A 20,469-nucleotide genomic window follows, 5' to 3' on the forward strand; every position below is an offset into this window, starting at 1 on the left:
TAGTCAGAATTACCTTACGGTGGAATTTGTAGGCGGGATTGGTACCGCTTCTGAACTTTTAAAATCACTAGTATCCTGACGACTTAGGCGTAATGCCGGTTAGTCAGGGAGAGAAACACCTCAATGCCTACAATATTCACAATTACCTATTTCTTATTTGTTTTTATAACAATATAAACACTTTCGCTCCAAAACTCCCGCTGCCTCCGTTCAATCATCCGTCATCCACTTGTCAATGTCACATAGATTACTTTGGCTCTGGCCTCTGACGTTCCGTTTCAGGTTACATGATTATTGACTTTACCATTTTAATTAATGGTGCGTCACACGATAGTTAACACAATGAATGACAAACACGCAACGCTTGTTACGATTATGATACTTGCCCAATCATATTTTTATTTAAAGGCAATAATACAAGTTGTCAATATTTTATTATAAGTCAACTGTTTTAATTACTAAACCTAAAAATTGATTACGTGCCTCGTCTTATTTGGGAATTTAAAAACTATATCGTTATATGTTTATTTAATTTTACAAAATGCTAGCAATGAGGTCACTACTCCACATTACTAATAATCCCCTCTCCCTACCACTACCTATTAGGTATATGTTGTTTCCGCAACCAGAAAACAATGTCGACATCCTAAACAACACAGTTATAATTAAATTGTACTTGACAATGATCCTGAAATCAGCATTGCCAGAATAGATTTCTAGGTAAACCTGTTAGTGTTTTCATATAAATGTAAAGCATGCGTCTGTTTTGAAGCGTTTCCCGATTTGGAGGTCAGAATACGCGCAATTTCTTTGTGGAGAAGCGCGCAGTGAACCGGTGGCATATTTTTAGCCGGGGGCGTCGCTCTCGCTCTTTTATGCTGCCGATATGAGCGAGGTGGCTTCTGTCTTATGACACAGCTTAATATGCTCTATCATCCTCACTATACCACACGTATTTTAAAACATATCTATTTCTGATTTTGTCGATAATATTAGAGTGTGATCGATATTCATTCGCTTATTTATTTTAAGTAACGAATTTTGCAGTTTGTTTGTCGTATTAATTTTTTTATTACAATTATAGCAATACACCACGTCTATGTTATAAAGAGAGAATGCACATTTTGGTAATTTCTCCGGAACTTTCATTACATTGACCATTTGTATTGTAAATGTATCTTACATTTCAGATAAATATTTACTATATGTTACGTGTCTTGTCAATCCTGAGCAAACTAAAAAGTAATAGTACAACAATTAAATAATATGATTTGCAGTTACATAAGGGCCATGGATGCAATAGAGATACTTGGATAAATTTTCTAAGAGATGTGTAATATAATTTTAATTTACAGTTAGTAATATCCATAGTATCTTCATGTCTCGAAGAATCTGTTTATATAAATTATTAGTAATCATAATCGACTTGACTTGAAGTTACAGACAGTTAAAATTGTGAACTCTACAACGGCTAGGATCAGACAAGCTATCGCCTGATTCGCTACCTCTGTAATGACGTATAATGATCGATTTTGCAATGTAATTTCCACGTCATTACGCTAGGAAAACTAGTTATTCTTTTTTTATAATACCAACTTGGTTGTAATGAAAGGACAAAGTTCGCTCTTAAATGTCATTTTTAGTATAATCAGGCTCCACTGATATAATCGCTTTTATCAATAATTGTATCCGAAAATCGCGTTAAATGTAAGTGTTTAAATATAACACTATTATACCCCTGATACATTAGTATAATATGATGTTTCCTCATAATAACCATATTAGGAGAAAACAGACTAAAAAGAAATGGATCTGTTTCTGTGTGAAAGAGGATACGTCAAGAATGAGTGAATATTGAGATCAATGAATGGGGAGAAACGTGTTATGTTGATCCCAAATGATATCGAAGAAAGAAAGATGATGTATTTATTGTAATATTAAAAAAAGAATTTATTAGAAATAAAGGTTCAGTAAAAAAACCAAAGATATGTTTTTTAAATTTCATGGTATCTAATAATTATTATATAGTATATAACTTGTAATTCTTAAAATGTCTACTTATATTTTAAGAATTACAAGTTAGTACTTAAAATTATATAGTGTATGTCGAGTTGTAATAAGAATTACGTAGAACCCCTAATAAATATACTAAGCGTTACCGCGTGCTGCGGGTGACAGGCATCCAGCAATACAACTCCCTAACATAATATAGGTCATTTACCGTTTACATCAAAGCTTGTTGTTTGCGAAAGTATGTCGATAATGTTTTTTTTTTACTCCTTCAATCTCACTAAATACATCCTGATGCAAGAAGAGGTGTATTATAAGTTTGACTTGTCTGTGGCATCATAGCTTCTATAGAAATGGACCGTTTATGATGCATTTTTTGTTTGAAAGCTGACGTGATCGAGATTGTTCTTAGCTACTGTTTATTAGAGTTAATTTGTCTTATTCGGGGGTTACTTAAAATTTAATTTTATAATCATACTGTAAAAAGTTGTAAATGTCAGCTATTACACGTACCGTGCTACCACGCTTAGAGTATAAATAGATACCGCTCACCTGGATGCGAAACTTTGAGGACTTTATACCATTTTCACACAAGTCTAAATATTTCTGCGCAAACATAAGTAGTCAAATAATAATATTAGCCAAAATTACTTGATCTGTTATTTTACGGCGTTACTTTCACCATGTAGATAGGAGTTAGTGCTCGCAATAAACCGTAAGTCCTCATCTATAAATATTTATTCTAAAATTGATTAGAATTTATTTATTTACTTCTAATAATTTGTAGACGGACGGACAACATTAAAAGGACGTTAACAAAAATAAAAGAGAGAAAATAAAACTATATAAAGATAAGTCTTATACCTAATGCTTCTCTTCTTTTATAAAATACTGTAGGCTATTTCATAAAAGAATAGATATTTGTTTTATTATTTGAATAAAATATTTCTGTCTTCACGGTAGGTTATAATAAATAACAATAAAATAAGTTATAAAATAGACCTTATTATCTAAATTCGTCCACATTCATAACTCGACTCATACATGTATGTTGGTTCAAGAAATGTTTACTTCTCTCTCGGCTCAGATTCAAATAGTATACGTCCAGTGGAACTCTAGTCTATAAATAGGCATCTGCAATTGGCTTCCGTCGTTTTATCATCTTCATTTCTTATCAGATTTACTTGCCTATTATTCATTTTATAGAAAGACAGTAAAGAAACGACTGTAACAGAATTAACGTTTATATGATTATAATAATTCCTACCAATACAGTTTTGGAAAACTTCCGGCTAATCTTGTGGACATTGGTAGCGTCTATATATCTTATTAATAATACAAACGCAGAAGTTTGTGAGTGTGGATGGATGGATGTTTGTTACTCTTTTATGCAAATTATACATCAGTATAACATAAACAGGAACATGATCATTGAATATACTGATTCGAGTCATATCGACCGTAGCTCCCCTCATGCCCTTCCAATTACTGAAGAGTAAGATATTAAGTATGTCAGATTTATCTTAACTCGTTTGATGGAAATACAAACGCCAATATCAAATATATAATATAGTAAGTTATCGCGATGTTATTCCAAATGTAGGTCAAATTCAACAAAGTTGGCTAACATGCGCATTCGACGTGTATATACATTTTATTTGATGAGAAAAAGAATAAAATTGTGAGATGAAGTAACCTTCACGAGTCGTTGCGCAGGTTACGATGTAAATGGGGTGGGCTGGTGTTGGCCGAGGACGTCAAGGGCACCCGGAGGTAGGTCTCTAGCCTCGCGCAATTACGCTTCCGTTATTTCCTTAGTGAGACGAGGTATAAGTCCGATTTGGCAAACAACTATATAGTGTTCATTGTTATTTTACAATTTTGTTACACTGAAGTTAATAATATTATTCTAGATTCAGTGTCATAATAAAACATCCTGTCCATATAATGTTACAGATCAAAAAATTCAAAATTCAAAAATTATTTATTCATGTAGGGCATTTTAGCCGCTTATGAACGTCAAATTTTTACATTATAATTTTTTTTTCCTACCGTCCAGTTCGGTATATAGATCTAATTGAGAAGAACTGGCAAGAAACTCAATTCAATTACTTTTTTTTTTAAATCCAGTTTATTTACAATGCATAGGTATTTATATAGGTGTCTATGTCTAACATTAAATTAAAATCCCGAACATGAAAACTATTGCCATGCACGCTCGTCATTCAAGTAATCGTTCAATGAGTAATAGGCCTTGCTCAGTAAATATGATTTAACAGATGTTTTGAATTTATTTAAGGGTAATTCCAATATATCTTATTGTAAATTTTTATACCTATTCCCATAAAAGACCTATTGACTTTTTCTAAACGATACTTGGGGACAGCAAGTTTGTCTTTAAATCTAGTATTAATATTATGAATATTGCTGTTTTTTGGAAATAAGTCCAGATTTTTATGGACATATAGGATATTTGAATATATAAATTGAGAAACAACGGTGAGCAAGCAATATTTGCCTCTGAATTTCTCTCTTAATAAGTCACGACTCTTCATACAGTAGATCGCTCAAATGGCACGTTTTTGTAATATGAATATATTTTTAATATCTGCCGCTTTTCCCCATAATAATATTCCATAAAAGAGTAAACTATGTAAATAATTGAAATAGACCAATCTAGCAGTATCAGTATCAGTGTACTGTCTATCCTTACGCACGGCAAAAGCTGCTGAACTCAGTTTCGCTGCAAGAAGAAAGAAGAAAAGATCATTAAGACAAGGAAGATGAACAAATGCCAATTATCCCACAGAAGTATTTACTTTCATGAAAAAATAATATGATGAATATTATTTTCATATATGATTAGAAAAGAGAGTTCCATAGAGCTGTAATTCACATAAAAAATAAGTTTTTAAAAGTTTTTTATATATCGCCATCGTGAGATTCAGACCTCCAATCTACTTTCGTGTTTGCAAATATTTAATTTGCTTGACGAGATACCACTCTACGTAAATACAATATTATTATTATAATGAACTGTACAATAACGGGGAATACCCAAATATAAATATTTCCAGGTTCGATAACATTGATAACCTTTTGCTTACCTCCAGATTCTGTAATATTATGATTTTTTCTAATATACTAATACCCTAGTATATTAGAAATTATAAAAACAAATAAATTAGAAATTAATTTGTATGTTAAAGAAAAATATCCGAAACCAAATATTTTTAAAATAAACACGGTATTCTTTAATTGTTTTTTAATTGAACCCGATTATTATTTACGTTTTCTATTCATGTATTTATATTACCCATAATGAGTGCACTGTCTAAGAGATATTTGATCTTGGTGTTGTAGTGACAAATTGACAAGAAACGAGAACGTGTGAAAGTAGACAAATATAATACTATCTTTAAAGTTAGCATCAATCTTATGCTTCTCAGTTTACCTGTGGGATATGATAATGGCAATTATAGCCCAGCAGAAATATCGGCAACTCACAAAATTAAAAACAACAGCAACGGTCTCGTCTTTGTATTCTCTACCATAAAAAATACGCACTTATTCACTTATTTCAATGTACTCCTAATGTAATTCTCATTTTAAACTTACTGTAATGTGAATATTCCAGTAATATTTTTAATGATTTTGGCAATCGTTTTGATATTTTGAATAGAAAGAAAGATAAAAGAAGAGATGAAATCACACAATAGATCGTTTACTTAATATATTTTATAGTTTTTTAACGAATAAAAGTTTGAGTTTCTATGTTTATCTAGTATTGATAAAAACTTTATATTGATAACCTTTGCCTACCAAAATTATGACAAAATGACGTATAGCCTCGCAATAAATTCGCTCATGATTGTTACTTTTTTTAAAATAATAACTAAAATAAAAAAATATTATCTACCTCTATGTTTCTTCTTCTATAGGTCTAATATACTGTATAATACATCTAATGAAAGTACATAAACTTAATTTTTTCTATATGGTTGTATGAATAGTGTAGGTTATATTACCCAAATACGAAATGTATCAAACCACCAAATGCTATAATAATATACATAGAAAAACCCATCAAACCCGCGACCATAAGTAATGCGGTGTGCTAAACTGTTAGACCACCATGGTCGTCAAATTTATAATATTAGTATGTATTGAAATAAAATAATTATTGCATTACTTTGTTACAAAGTACAGATAACTTAAACAATTTAATTGAAGAAAATTGTATTAAAAAGATATAACTAATGTACATTTGGAATTATACAGCTAAAAATAATTGTTTTTATTGTTTTAATAATTTAAACTCAATAATATTATTTAATAAACAGTGTTTTCCGCAATATTTAATGTTTGACTGTTTTTGCGCCTACAATAGGGTTTGATTGCTGACAATAATGTAGTTTTGCTTTGGCTAAAAAGTAACAATGGATTTATGTAACACTCCCGAGTTACGCATACCTACATTACCTACTTTATAACGCAATGGAAATGAAATCTGCCTCTCAAAGCGTGAAGCATTAAATCGTATCAAGATTTAATAACACTCCTCCGTTGATCGTTGCGCAAACTTTGTGTTTACGCTACGTAATTATGCTATTGACTGACTTTGTGACAAAATAACTTATTGATTAAACTAATTAGGAGAAAAGTTGCTTTAGTGTATTTTTTATCAATTGACGATAATGGATTGATGGTCCCGCCTGCGTTAATGGTTTGCACCAGGATTTCGTTGTTTTTTATTTTGGAATAAAATATATCCTCGTGATACAATGTAGTTTCTAATTTTGTTCTTAGATATATATTATAATAATATATTATGAATATTCATTATAAATTTATACCACATTTAATTTTAACCAGAATTGTGAGCACCCAAAATTCTTGTTTTTATGAATTTGGGGAACTTGTAATTCTGGTTAAAATAAGAACTAAACTCTGTACAGTTGTCATATTTCGACTTAATAACGCGTTAGAAGAGATGGCATTTAAAAACGTAATTTCGATACTTGCCAGATTGTGACTAGCTTCACCGCGATGCTGTTTAAAACAGCACGATAAGTAATTAAATATGAATAGCTGTGACCGCGGTTTCACCGCTTGACATTTATAGCCTATGTGTTATTCTGATCCATCCATCTATACTCACAAACTTTCGCGTTTATAATATTACTAAGATTAATTTTACATATGGCTTAATTTCAGAACGGCGACCTCTGTATATCGATCCTTCACCCGCCAGTGGACGACCCACAGTCGGGAGAGCTGCCATGTGAACGTTGGAACCCCACGCAGTCGGTCCGCACCGTGCTACTTTCGGTGATATCATTGCTCAACGAACCGAACACCTTCAGCCCAGCCAATGTAGACGCCAGTGTCATGTATCGCCGCTGGCGTGACTCCAAGGGCAAGGATAAGGAGTATGAAAACATTATCAGGTAAGGATATTAGTTCTAAATCGTTCATTTTATATTGGCTGTATCTGTGGGTTCGGGTGAAAAGTATCCTAGATGTTTGTTTACGATATTATTTATCAGTGTACCAAATTTCATTTGAATTATGGCAGCTGTTTAAGTGTTATTGAGTCACAAACCCACAGATGTTGACATTTGCAATTGATGTATTAGTTGAAGGAACCAACTGAATATCAACGCTGCAGATTCATCTAGCTTTATGCTGAGTTGGTGGCCTATTCACTTTTGTACATGTAGTTGTTTTGTACCTCATACCTATGTGTTTATAATTGATGAATAAAGAAATTATCTTTCTATCTACTTAGACAATACATTTGAACATTATATAATATACACTGTATATTCCGTGATGCTCAGCTATATACATATGTATCTTGAATAGACACTGCAAACAAATTTTCTGAAATGGTTACCCTTTTTGTATTTGCATGATCTTAGCTATCAGTTTGAACGTAATATTTCAGGCATTAGTGCTATATAGTGAAAATACTTGATGAATAACTGTTCGATTCCATCGATATCCTCTGAGATAAAAGATTTCAACCTACCTTTCTACTCAATGTATGTGAGAGAGAATCAATAAAAATCAAAACTTCAGTACCTATAATAATAACCATTGTTTTCAACATACAAATTGGTGCATTAACAGTAATGATATTAATTTTCAGAAAACAAGCACAAGTGGCTCGCATTGAAGCAGAGAAAGAAGGCATTGTAGTACCTCTTACATTAGAAGATTATTGTATTAAAACTCAAGTTAAATCGACGACGCAAGAACCTCAGGTCGGTATTGAATTAAAACTAGTAATAATGTTTATAACAATACGGTCTCAAAGCGCCAATTCGTGTAAAAATGATGTTATGTTATCTAGAATATGATGATATACGATCACCATATCCTAGATTAACAATTGTATATTTGACGGTGTACCAAACACATAATTATCCTCAGAAACATTCCCGTTTGTAATATTAATCCACGTAATCCAGGCTGGATTTATTTATAAGTGGCACTTTTTATTTATGTCAAATGTGCCACTTTATAAATAAATCCAGTATTATATATATATATACCAATATTAAAAAGATAATTAAAAAAATATACTGGACTACTCCTCCACCAATAGAGAAATCCTTTCACTGCATGAAATGTACCTTATTCATATACAAAGTAAGACATACTTTATATCTATATTATGTTAATATATACAAAACACGAAGTTTTGAGCTCTCGGGCAAAACCGGGGAGTGCCACTAGTTATAAGGCAAAACAGGAAAGACTACATCGCAAAAAATAAGTCGAACTCGAGTACCTCTTTCAATTATATAATCCGTCGGAGCATATAAGTAGATAATATACGACAACTAATTGAGGAAGGATGAGAAGAATTCAAGTACCTTAAGTTATCTAGATTAACCTATCATGTTAAGATAGATTATGTATCTTTGTATATCGCTGTAGAAATCAGAGGTTAATAGATAACATTATTACGTTACATTAGTATTGCATTTATATTCTTTACCGTAAGCCTTAATATTACAAAATGTCCAATAATTTTTGCCTCTTCAGTCATATTGCATGCACTTTTAAACTATTATTTCCTGTCCAAAGTTGCTTAAATACAACCCCCAGAGGTTATCGCCCCCGGAATTGATCCCGGGGCAAAGAGGCTCGCCCCGAGGCCCTGACCTGCACCCTCTCATGGGGACATTACCCGGTTAATTCATTATTGTTACTTCAGTCCAACCTCACTCCATCCATCAGTGGACGGGACCGTTTTGTTTCTATAGCCCATGTTGTAATATTGGCAGTGCTAGAACAATATTTTATGCCACCACTAAAAAAACAAACACATAAAGAACCACTTATAAAACAAATTCTAACGTTGGCTTTATTTGTTTCACTTTTCATCATATTTACAGTTTAATTCATCTATTCATAATATTACTGATAATATGTTTTAAATGAATATTGAAGTACAACAGTAATAATATATTGTTTATATTCGTATTTTTTATCCTCTCACCTAAAAGGTTAACTCCAAAGAAATAATTAAAAATGTTTATTTAACATTGATTACGGTTCATTGGCGCTGAAGGTGACTTCTGTATAAAAATATAAGTAACATTTACATTAAAGCGTTGCCAATGATATTAGGCAATTACATATTTGGAATTTGTATATTATAAAGAACTGAGAGTAATAATTTTATGAAAAGTCTTCATGTTCCTGTGTACCTTTAATATAGAATACACATCAAATAATACCATGTATAAAAAAATCTACTCAAATTAAAAAACAATATTTAGTTATTGTTATTTCTATTGTGATCCTAGTTTTTACATAGACTAAGATCTGGAACTGTGAACTATAAGGGGATAAAAAATAAGAAGGTTAATATAATCAAATAATGAAAATAAATTAATAAGACGATGAGTCTGTGGGAAAAGGATTTAATTCGGAATATTCTTTTATTTACTATTAAATGAAATAGTGTCCTAATAAATAGATCATAAAATCGTTTGTTCTTAGACCCTAAAGTAAAAAAATAAAACAGATTAAACTTGAAAAACTTTTCTCACTAAGTATTTTTTTTTAAATAGAGATTATTTGATCGGATCTGCAACAAGATTGTAGCCCGTGACCGTTCCGTCTTCCATATCTGATGATATGTGCAATATTAACAAATCATATGCCTTCTTATATTATATTCAACCAATTTTTTGGTATAACGCTTCTTTCTAATATATAATCTAATCATATGTAGATTAATTTACATATCAGTGTTGTAATTTGCCCAACTACTTGTGCATAGCTTCTGACCAAGGTTGCCTGTTGACAGTTTTAAATTAATTTAGCTATGTAACCACGCTCGTACATAACTATAATATATTGTGACAATTTATTTTAATCAAAATCTCGTATAAACTTCTACATTTGACATCCCTGCTTCGGACTTAGTATAAACAATGTATTCTGTGATACAGTATTTTTAGAAGCCTAATGAGAACGAATACTTTTATACTTTTGTTTGTAATTCGTAGAATTTTTTTGAACACTATAAAGTATTATGGAAGTACTATACATAGTGAAGATATAATTTGTAATAACAAAAAGTTTTAGGAACCAAAAAAAAGAATTGAATTAAAAAATGTTATTTGGAATATAAATGTCATTAGTTCTAAACTAATTAGTAATTAATTGTTTCAGTTGGACATGACAGACTTCTACGACGACGACTACGATGACCTGGACACAGACTCCGACGAGGAGCTGGAGGGTGGTGAGGGGGACGGCGACGACAGCGGGAATGGGGAGTCGTGAGGCCGCGCCCTCCGCGCGCTAATGCGATCTCACGCAACCGTGTACGGACCACCAGACAACTATAATTATATAAACATATATATATCACCCTGATATGTGACAACATAGCCCAGCGGGATTATGGTCTACAAATATGAACAGTCTAATCAAACAAAGATAATTGTTAATAGGTCATCTCATTTTCGAGCCTAAATGTTCAACTAATGACAGAAAATTCTGATGACCGGAACGCATCTCATGAAACGTACGGCATATTGTTGGAATAACTGTAATTTAGATAATTCAATTTGACAATGTGCAATATCATCGAACAAAAGCGATCCAGAGAATGTGTTCCGTATTGGTCAACTAGAATTACTTATAATGTGCAGCGTTCCTATCGTCAAGTCTAACTGCAACAGTCTAGGAAGTGATCAACCATTGATAAAAATTAGTAAAATGTATCACGTATTTTCTCGGCTCTATGATGTGCAAATCGCCTCGTTACAGCTGCTTTTTATTGGGACTATATTCCGAAAACCATTGTATTATGTATTATATAAATGGACTAAACTTCGAGTGAAGTCAAGAAAAAAATCACAAAATCGTGCCACTAGAACTAACAAATGTGTCACGCAGAGCTGTTATAGGTCAGCGAGTGTCGCTCTTTTATATCAACTTGATTCTAGGCTATATATTACCGTATTGTTTAATGAAACTGTTTATCAATCTTTATTACAGACAACGTGAACATTTCAGGTAAATAGAAATTCTTCACTGGTCTACTTATTAAATTTATGATATTATAATGTATATCAATTGACTAACATTTTGGGTATTCCATAATCGAAATGGAATTTAAAAAAAATCGTAAACTTATGATCACGATGTAAAAAAATTTTAGTTAGTCAAATACTGCACTCCAATAAATTAGTTTTATTTAAAATGCCAAAAAATGTTTTAAACATACTGATTTTAAAAAATGTTGATTGTTCTGCTGGCTTTTAACACTTCTGTAATCAGCATTTAATGGTTCTTGTAAATATATTATGATAAATAATATCAATAACATTATTTTTATACCGTTTAAGTGTTAAAGAAAATGTTACGTGACTATTAAAAAATAAATGTACCACAGTTTTGATGATATCCTAAACTTATTTGTTTAGTTAACTGTCAATTTCCCCATTTGATTATTCGATCTATGCCGAATGCCGAAATTCTAGTTAATTCTAATTATATTAATTTACATTGTTGACAACCTATTTTCAAGTTATGGAAGTCGAAATATAATTTTAAATATTTACCGTTAAGAACAAACTTGCCATTAATTTGTGAAAATGAAGAAATCATTATATTTAAATATTTTATTGCAATATTTTAAATAAAGTTCAAATTTATTTCCTTGAAATTTGTATGTGTCAGTTCTGTAGATTTAATAAGCGATAATGACATATTTCGTAATAATTAACGCTTACTTACAGTAGTTATTGCAACCATAACCCATAACTATCTCCTTTACGACGATGCAATTCAAAGAAACATATGATGTTACTTAATCTGAGTTATTCGTCCGTACACTTTGCTTGAACTAGTTAAATCAGTCAGTTTATTATTTTAATGTGCATTATGTTTCTATTTTTGATACGTAATATTTAAATACTTTCTTTTACTTTTATTGCACATGTTAGGTTAATAACGCTTTGAAATGTTTAAGAGGAGTGTGTCTACGACGATAATTACGATGTAGATATTCTTCAGTGTCCATTCTATTTCTATCTGTATTCAGAGACCTTGTGTCTTGTGTCCCTTCACCTTAAATATATATTTATTTTTTTGTGAAATCTAGATTTGTAGTTCCTTGTAATTCTAAGATCAAATTGTTTAAAGAAATCTGACTAGTGTGAAACTTTGATGTTAGCTGCCTTATTCTATGGGCAAAAACTTATGGAGTTAAATTAGTTATGTAGAAATTTTTATAGTAGCATGTTTTTTATGGAGAGGGGTCGGGGGCAAACAGCCTAAATACAACTGCCATAGATACAGAATCAAACGAATGTGTGGTTTGTGCCTAAAAGAAATAAGTGACCCATACTTTGACTTGCTAATTAGTACTATAGTATTTTTTTTTTGTCAATAACATCGGTACAAAATCTCATTGTTCAATTCATTAAATTAAATCTTGTCTCATTAATAGTTAGCATGGAATGTGATTTCTTAAATTCACTCAGAACGAAATAAATAGTTACTATTGTTTCTTCTCAAAATATTAGTAATTGGTGTAATGAACATTGAAATTTGTATACATATCTAATACAAGAGGGATGTTAGTCCGACATTTTGTAACAACTGGTGGTAAGGTTATTAGTGCAATTACGTATACTTGTTACTAATACATAAGCGATTACATTTCATAACCTCTGTCAACCACGGCTTATTGTTTTGGATTTCGTTTAGATAACTTATCTATATAGTTTCAAAGCGTTATTATTCTCAGTAACTATTAATTATAATAATCTCAATAAGTGTGTGCAAGACTTCTGTGATCGTAAAACAGTATCCTGTATGAGAATTGTTTTTTTATTAATACACATTAGTTTTAAATTAAAATAACTGGATATATTTTTTTTTCATTTTATAACATGTTTAATTTATGTCTTGGAGTCGTCATTTTAGTTATATAACCCATCCATTTTCCAATATGTTGCCATGTATTATTGATGGATGAAGATTAAAATGCGACTATTAAACCAAACTTGGCGAAATCTAATACCTAGAATGTAATAATTTCTAAATTTAATAGATAATGAACTTTAAACAAGTTCTCAACAAATTATAAATGTATATAAATTCATTAAGTTAATTGATGTGTATAAATATTATAATGATTTTAAATGTTTGGGGAGTATGCTCAAATCACAATAATATGATTGCTATTTTAAAATATTTAGCATACAGAATTTATTGTAGATTTTGGTGAACGAAATTATTTGTAATGTACATTAAATAAGTAAAAGAATAATGTTAAAGTTTAGTTTGCACTAAGTTAAAATAAATATAGATAATAATACACTGTATAATTGTTCTGTAAGGATTAGACTATAAATTCTGGCTTCAAAATTCTATATTAAAGCTGTATATGAAAATTTTAATTTAGTAGACTAAAAGTATTCCGCGTACTTTCTTTGAACATCACAATTTTCATTGAGTTTTTTAGTCCTATCCATATCATGGAATTGTTCAGTTAATACACTTTTAATGTGTAAGTGGTTTGGAAATCATTATAAGAAAATTCACTCTGAAGGACTATATTATTATAATAATAAACAAAATGTGTTAAGTTGTGATTCTTTTAATTTAATCTTAATAAATACTAAACCTCTTATAAAAATCTTAACGCGAAAACCAAGTAGATGTCAGTACGTATTATTTCTAACACATTTACTAATAAAAAAAGTTCCGTATACCCTCATAAAGTAAAGCTTCTGTGTCTAATAAATTTTAGTAGCATTTCCTTTAAATATTGTTAATAAATTTCATTGGGAACGAGATGACACCCTTCGTATTAAACAATCAAATCATTACAATATAACCGAATATTGTTATTGTTAACGATAGAAAAAAAAAATATAATTCTATTTCTTTTAGGATTATTAGTATTATTAAGGACTTTATTAATTTTTGGTACTATGAACGGCTCTTATTAGCAATGAAGATTGAATTGATTAAATGAATATTCCAATGTAGTGAACATTGGACAGTATAGTGAATGATACAGATGAAAAGCTAGGATAGATAAGAATGAAAAGAAAAAAATAACTCCATTTAACAACTTTGCTTTACACATGCTTCTCATTTTCTTATGATTACACTCATACACACATGGGTGCAATTAACCCAAAAAGCCTGCGAAGATACAAGGAGACTAATGTGACCACGATTTCTGCGTCACTCCGATTTCCCGTTCCTCCGCTACCATATCTGAGCAGAATGTCCATACCTTTCAATTGACACACTTAATTTTAGACTTGCACGCTAAAGGTTCCTTACGAGTAACAGAAATAAGTTTTCAATAATAAGTAATTCATTATTATATTTATACAAAATATTACATTTACGTGAAATAGTTGTCATTGTATATTAGTAATCAAACATATATAGTAGGTATGACTGGCAAGCAAGGTAATAATGAAAACAAAATCAAATAATTAAAGTATTTCCGGTAGACGATAAAGAGATACGTACTTATTGTTGTAGAAACGTTAGTCTCCATTTAGGAATACCCCTGAAAAATTTAATACAAATATTAGGTAGGCTTACTGCGACAGGTAATTAATGTACTCAAAAGTCACTATTACTTATTACTTAGTAAATACAGAATATTACTTAGCAAAGCGTTTGCCAGCACAGCCAGGACAGCTATAAACTTATAAGTTTATAACTGTCCCAGCAAACGTTTTACTATATAAATTAAAATCGTTATTAAAAAATGGGGGTTGGTGATAGAAGAGTCAAAATTTAGGGTTGCATGTATTTTTATACCACATAATAATAAAAAAAATATGGACAAATAAATGAAAAGCAAATTTTTAGAATGGGCCACCTTATAAACCTGTTCTCAGACCTACTGAATATAGCTACATATAAAATTTCATCAAAATCGGTCAAGCCGTTTCGGAGGAGTATACATGTCACAAAATACATATACGTAAGGTTAAGCGAAAACAGTGATACAAAAATATTAAAATCACAAAAATGACTATTCTACTATATTGTGTAGTTCTCAAATTAATTTGCTTGTTATAGGTTTTTTCAGAAAAGTTAAGAATATAAATTGACTAATAATCTTTTCTGTCTGCCAGGTTGAAACTTACGAACCTTAGGGTCTGTAGGGTTGAACTTATAGCCAGCCAGAATGTCAATATGAATAAATTGACAATTTAAGCAAAACGTTTACTTTTGACGTCAAGTAATAATATGGCGCATATATAATAGTATATGAATGAAGTAGATTTTCTAATCTGTTGGTATAGGTAGATATTCATAGCACTTACCGTTTTCCTGTATTATTAATATCGTATATAGCATCGCGTGTCGCATCCAATTTTGTATTACACCTATGTTTCCATTGCTTCGTAGGTTTCAGAAAACGGTTTTTAGTATATGAATCTTTTATAGATAATATTTTATTATCAATCATCAAATCATCAGACGGATGCTTTTCATAAAATAAATTCAACAACAGATTTCCACAATCATCCCTAAAACAATGTAATTTCCAAGTTATTCATGGTACTTAAACAGTTTCGTATGTTTAGCATCTTAGCACACCGCTTTATTTCCGTGATAGTGGGTTCTGTTTTCAAAATGTATGCAAAATTTGTTCTCACGGTTATGATTATATCTAGATGTTTTCTATAAGTATCGATTTTGTATGTATTAACAAAAAAAAAGTTATTAATGTATTTACTTGTAGTTGTTTCGTAATCATATAACAAGCTCTGCTTAAACAATTCACATAATGTCATCTTACACTTAGTGCAAGATAACATTATTTTTATTAAAACAATCAATAATTTATATGTATTAGTATCAATTATTTGAATCAAATGATATTTAATTTTATACTCACTCGAATATGTCTGATGTTTTCTCCAAGACGTTAACACCATCTAAAAATAGCAAAACATATACCTTTAATTTAGTCGAGTAATAAATTAGCCTGTGTCGAGATTAGGCAGTTTTTGGATATGCCATCCTACCTACCTGTATCACATGTGACAGAGACATCTTTTTTAAGACTTTTCCGACTAATCCCACTTTGATGCGATACTTTTGGAAATTTCATTTGTATAATAGACCTCGGATTCTGTACAGATACATATAATTTAGGTATATTCAGATTAAATCTTTCAATTTTATATATTACACTCTGAAATTGAATTTAAAACCAAATTGTCAGCTATCTTGAGTTCTTATTGTAATTGTCAAAACATAACATTACCTGTACATTATGAGACTTGTTTGTGTTCTGTTTACTAGCTCTCCATTTATCTAAAGCTTTTTGCTGACGATTTTTAAAGTAGAGATATTTTGTATACCATTGTATATGCGAAATTACCTCGTCTTTTGTTATGCCTGTTAAATTGAATACGTAACAATGATTAAGTTTGTACAAGTCGAAAAAATAAATCTAAATACTTTTATTTCGTTAGTCATTAAGTAGGTAGGTAATAAGTGAATAGGGTGATAGAGCGCGCAAAACGCGACAGTTACCCAGCCCAAGGTGGATCTTAGTTCACAGGGAGAATCAAACATAATGAATACAGGCCCTGTATAAATTACGTTGGATGCCTTAATATACGTCGCACACCCACTCTTACAGTGGAGTGGTGGTATACGAAAGCGTGACATTGGGGACATAGGGGATATAAGCAGCTGTCACAAAATTCCTGTTAAAAACATGAAACCTAGGACCACTCGCATCCTCTTAGGAAGTGTCTTAAATTTTGTGACATCACATTTCAAGTTTAGTGGGTACTTAGAACACACAAATCAAGTCCATAATTACCTTAACTTCATTTCATTTCAATCATCATCTTACCCTACCAGCCTATACCATTAGCGGTTGAACTATATAAATAGGTTAGTTATAAAAATCCTACCCGGAATTTTTTCGCCTATATCGATCAGAAAATTGGGAAAATTTTCGTGATTTGAATACTGAAATTCTGCATCTACACTTTTCTCTGTATCGAAATATTTTTTCCAAGATACCACAAATACATTGTGATTGTATTCATTCCATCCTCCATAACGACGATGAGTAGACATAAACTTTTGGTATTCTTCAACTTCCTAAAATACATCGTCAATTTTAAATGAATAAATAATAATATGCCTTTGACTGGTATCCTAGATGGTGTAGCCAGAGGTCATTGTTAGGTTTGTGTAAAACGCAGCACTTGACATGTTCATATTTGAATTTAACGAAGCAGGAGAGTCTATCACCACCTCTCAAATAAATTGGTTTGTTATTGGAGCGGTGTTTCCATTACTGGAGCTTCTAAAATTTAAAAAGAGAGGTCTCGATTGGAATTCCAAAATCAAAATCTTCGGGGACTTAACCGGGGTAGAGCCACGATAAAATAAATATTTAAATAATTATCATTCACTATTAACCATATTATATAAATATCTACTTATTTACTCACGGTATATTTAAAGGGCGAATATATTATTGTTTTCACAGGACTTGGAATTATATCATTATATGATTTACTGTCAAATTTTGTTTGTATTTTCGATTTTGCTGATTGATGTGTCATTAAATACATCTGAAAATAAGTAAGTAGGTAATAGTACCTAAACTGAAATATTTAAATTATAATTAGCTAGAAGTATATAAATATATACCTAATTTATACAAAGCAAATTTTACATTAAAAATACATATAGACATATAATTTAGTTAAATAGTAGTTTTTACGTAGACTACAAATATATAATTAGGCGTATACCTAAACATCTAGCATCTTGTCACTCGGACCAAATAACGAGGACGAAATACGCAAACTCCACGCCTTGAAATAAAAATCAAGTACCTAAGTAGTACCTAATCGGTATGGAGCATACTTATTTATATGACTCAGACTTGTATACATACGGAAATAATAACAATAAAATAAATAATATAATTGCAATGAAAAATATCTAGGCTTCGAATCTACATTTTGAAAACTTTTTAAATATCTGGTAATATTGTTCCCACATACAAAATATTATTTTTCATATAAGCTGATAATAGCCTTTTAACTCAAAAGTTAAAATAATTCTACTATTCTATTAAAATAATCAAACTGACAATGAGTTCCTATTGATTATTGAAACCAAATCTCGAATTTTGTGTTGTGTTGGTAATCTTTCTTATAGGAGTATACTTACATCTTTGGTTAAATGTTGTTCTTGTGACTTCAAAATTGATAATTTAGATTGAAGATGTTTTTTGAATTCTTTCATTTTGGATTCTATATCGAAAACATCGTTCTTTACAACATCAATATCTAAAAGAAATATTTATGATTATTTCAATAGAAAAACAGATATGTTCTTATTACTTAATTAGTAGTAATTAGCTAGTCTGTCATAAGTTCGCACGTGCAAAAAAGCATAAAAAAATAAATATTCTGTTTAGGAAAGATAGATAATACCTACATAATTCTCTGTAAACACAACGCAGGAGGTATCATAAGGTAACGGTGTGCCAGTAGTTCAAGTGGGGGGAGGGGATTGTTAGTAATGTGAACTCATAATCCCATTACTAGCAATGTCCCATGTCAGGTTGACATCGACGCGGTTCCTCCTGGAAAGAATCGCGATAAATTCCTGGTAAATTTATCACGATTGGCTAACTGACCTGACCTTATGTTCATCTTATCATCCTTCACTGATACCCCGTCAGCGTAAACCGTCAGCGCAGGCGGGTGTACCATTCCATTATCATCCATAAAAAAAGTAGTTCAGGTAAGGTAGGTATATAGGCGACATGGTGATTACCAGTTATCATCACTGGATGATCCCTCAGCTTATCTTGCGTCTTATTAATATTATAAACGCGAAAGTTTATGAGTACGGATGGATGGATGGATTGTGGTTAGGTACTCTATCCCGATAAGACTACTGAACGATGAAACTTTACAATAACATAGCTGATGTATAATTAGAATAATGCATAGACTGTAATATAAAAAAATATTATGTAAAAAAGATAAATGTCAAGCCAATGTGATGGAAATGAAGTTGCTTGGGTCAGCGCTAGTTTGTCAATAATGTTGTTACATAAAAAAAAGTAGGCAATTTCACAGTAACTTTGTGGAGGGCTGAAGAGCAAATAGCAATGAGATCTCATTACCAGCAGTGAAGAATCTCATGTTAACTTCCCTGTGGTTTTTTTTTTCTTTACGCTATGTATGCTGAAAATGTAGTTCGACGACTTCAGTACTACTCAGGTAAGTACTTACCCTAATTTTATCATCTTTCACTGACAGAATGAGGATGAACTCGCTATGACTCGTCATCTTATACCGTTAGCACAGGCAGACTGGATATATATATATATATACATACATTTATTGAACACAGTTAATCAATACATTTCAGAGTGCTCGTTCTCGCAGGCAATACTTTTTTATTTAGTATTGAAGAAATTTTCAAATTACAGAAATATATAAAATTACTTACCGATGGATTGTAAAGATTCCCTTGAATTAGTATTAGCCTTTATAGACTCAAATAAATTTTTGATTTCTATATAAGTATTTTGTATTTTTGTTATAAAAGCTTTGTATTCACAGTTTATTTTGTTGTTCAAATTGACTATATTATTCTCTCTGTCCAATAATTTTACAATATTTTGATTAATGAGTCCCTCTTGTATTTTTAATCTTCTAATTTTTGCAGCTATATTACATTCGAAATAGTTTTCATTTCTGAATGAACTGTAAGACACAATGTCACTAGTCATTGTAATAAAAATTGTTGTTACAAATATATAATATAATTTTGTTGCTGAATAAATAAATGAATAGACTACCGCACCTATCTACTTTCCTAATGACGTAGAAAAATATTATATTGACGAAACAATTTCAAAACTGCCCGCGCCTTGAC

General features: G+C 30.9%; 2 protein-coding genes across 2 annotated transcripts in view; one reads left to right on the forward strand and one right to left on the reverse strand.

Moving 5' to 3' along the window:
* LOC131853776 (ubiquitin-conjugating enzyme E2 R2) overlaps positions 1 to 12,482 on the forward strand; it is a 29,936-nt gene extending 17,454 nt beyond the window's left edge. The window contains exons 3-5 of the mRNA XM_059204813.1: positions 7,228 to 7,460; positions 8,165 to 8,279; positions 10,708 to 12,482. Coding sequence (XP_059060796.1) covers positions 7,228 to 7,460; positions 8,165 to 8,279; positions 10,708 to 10,821 — 462 coding nt within the window. The 3' untranslated portion in view covers positions 10,822 to 12,482. The remainder of the gene's footprint in view (positions 1 to 7,227; positions 7,461 to 8,164; positions 8,280 to 10,707) is intronic.
* A 4,280-nt stretch (positions 12,483 to 16,762) lies between these two features.
* Positions 16,763 to 20,323, reverse strand: LOC131853735 (coiled-coil domain-containing protein 112-like). The gene is made up of 5 exons (XM_059204755.1): positions 20,041 to 20,323; positions 18,745 to 18,863; positions 18,015 to 18,137; positions 17,466 to 17,658; positions 16,763 to 16,938 (listed from the first exon to the last, which is right to left on the reverse strand). Exons 1-5 carry the CDS (start codon positions 20,321 to 20,323, stop codon positions 16,763 to 16,765), a joined length of 894 nt encoding a protein of 297 aa, XP_059060738.1.
* Positions 20,324 to 20,469: the final 146 nt, after the last annotated feature.

The sequence above is a fragment of the Achroia grisella genome, unplaced genomic scaffold, assembly GCF_030625045.1.
Source record: "Achroia grisella isolate CSIRO2021 unplaced genomic scaffold, CSIRO_AGI_Agris_v1 utg906, whole genome shotgun sequence".
In the NCBI taxonomy this organism is placed as follows: Eukaryota; Metazoa; Arthropoda; class Insecta; order Lepidoptera; family Pyralidae; genus Achroia; species Achroia grisella.

Excerpts from the sequence above, each read along its gene's own strand:
- LOC131853735 (XM_059204755.1), bottom strand. The coding sequence starts at position 20,323 with ATGACTAGTGACATTGTGTCTTACAGTTCATTCAGAAATGAAAACTAT. Across the intron at positions 18,864-20,040 it reads GGAATCTTTACAATCCATCG|ATATTGATGTTGTAAAGAAC; the intron begins GTAAGTAATTTT and ends TATTTCTTTTAG. Across the intron at positions 17,659-18,014 it reads ATTCGCCCTTTAAATATACC|GAAGTTGAAGAATACCAAAA; the intron begins GTGAGTAAATAA and ends GATGTATTTTAG.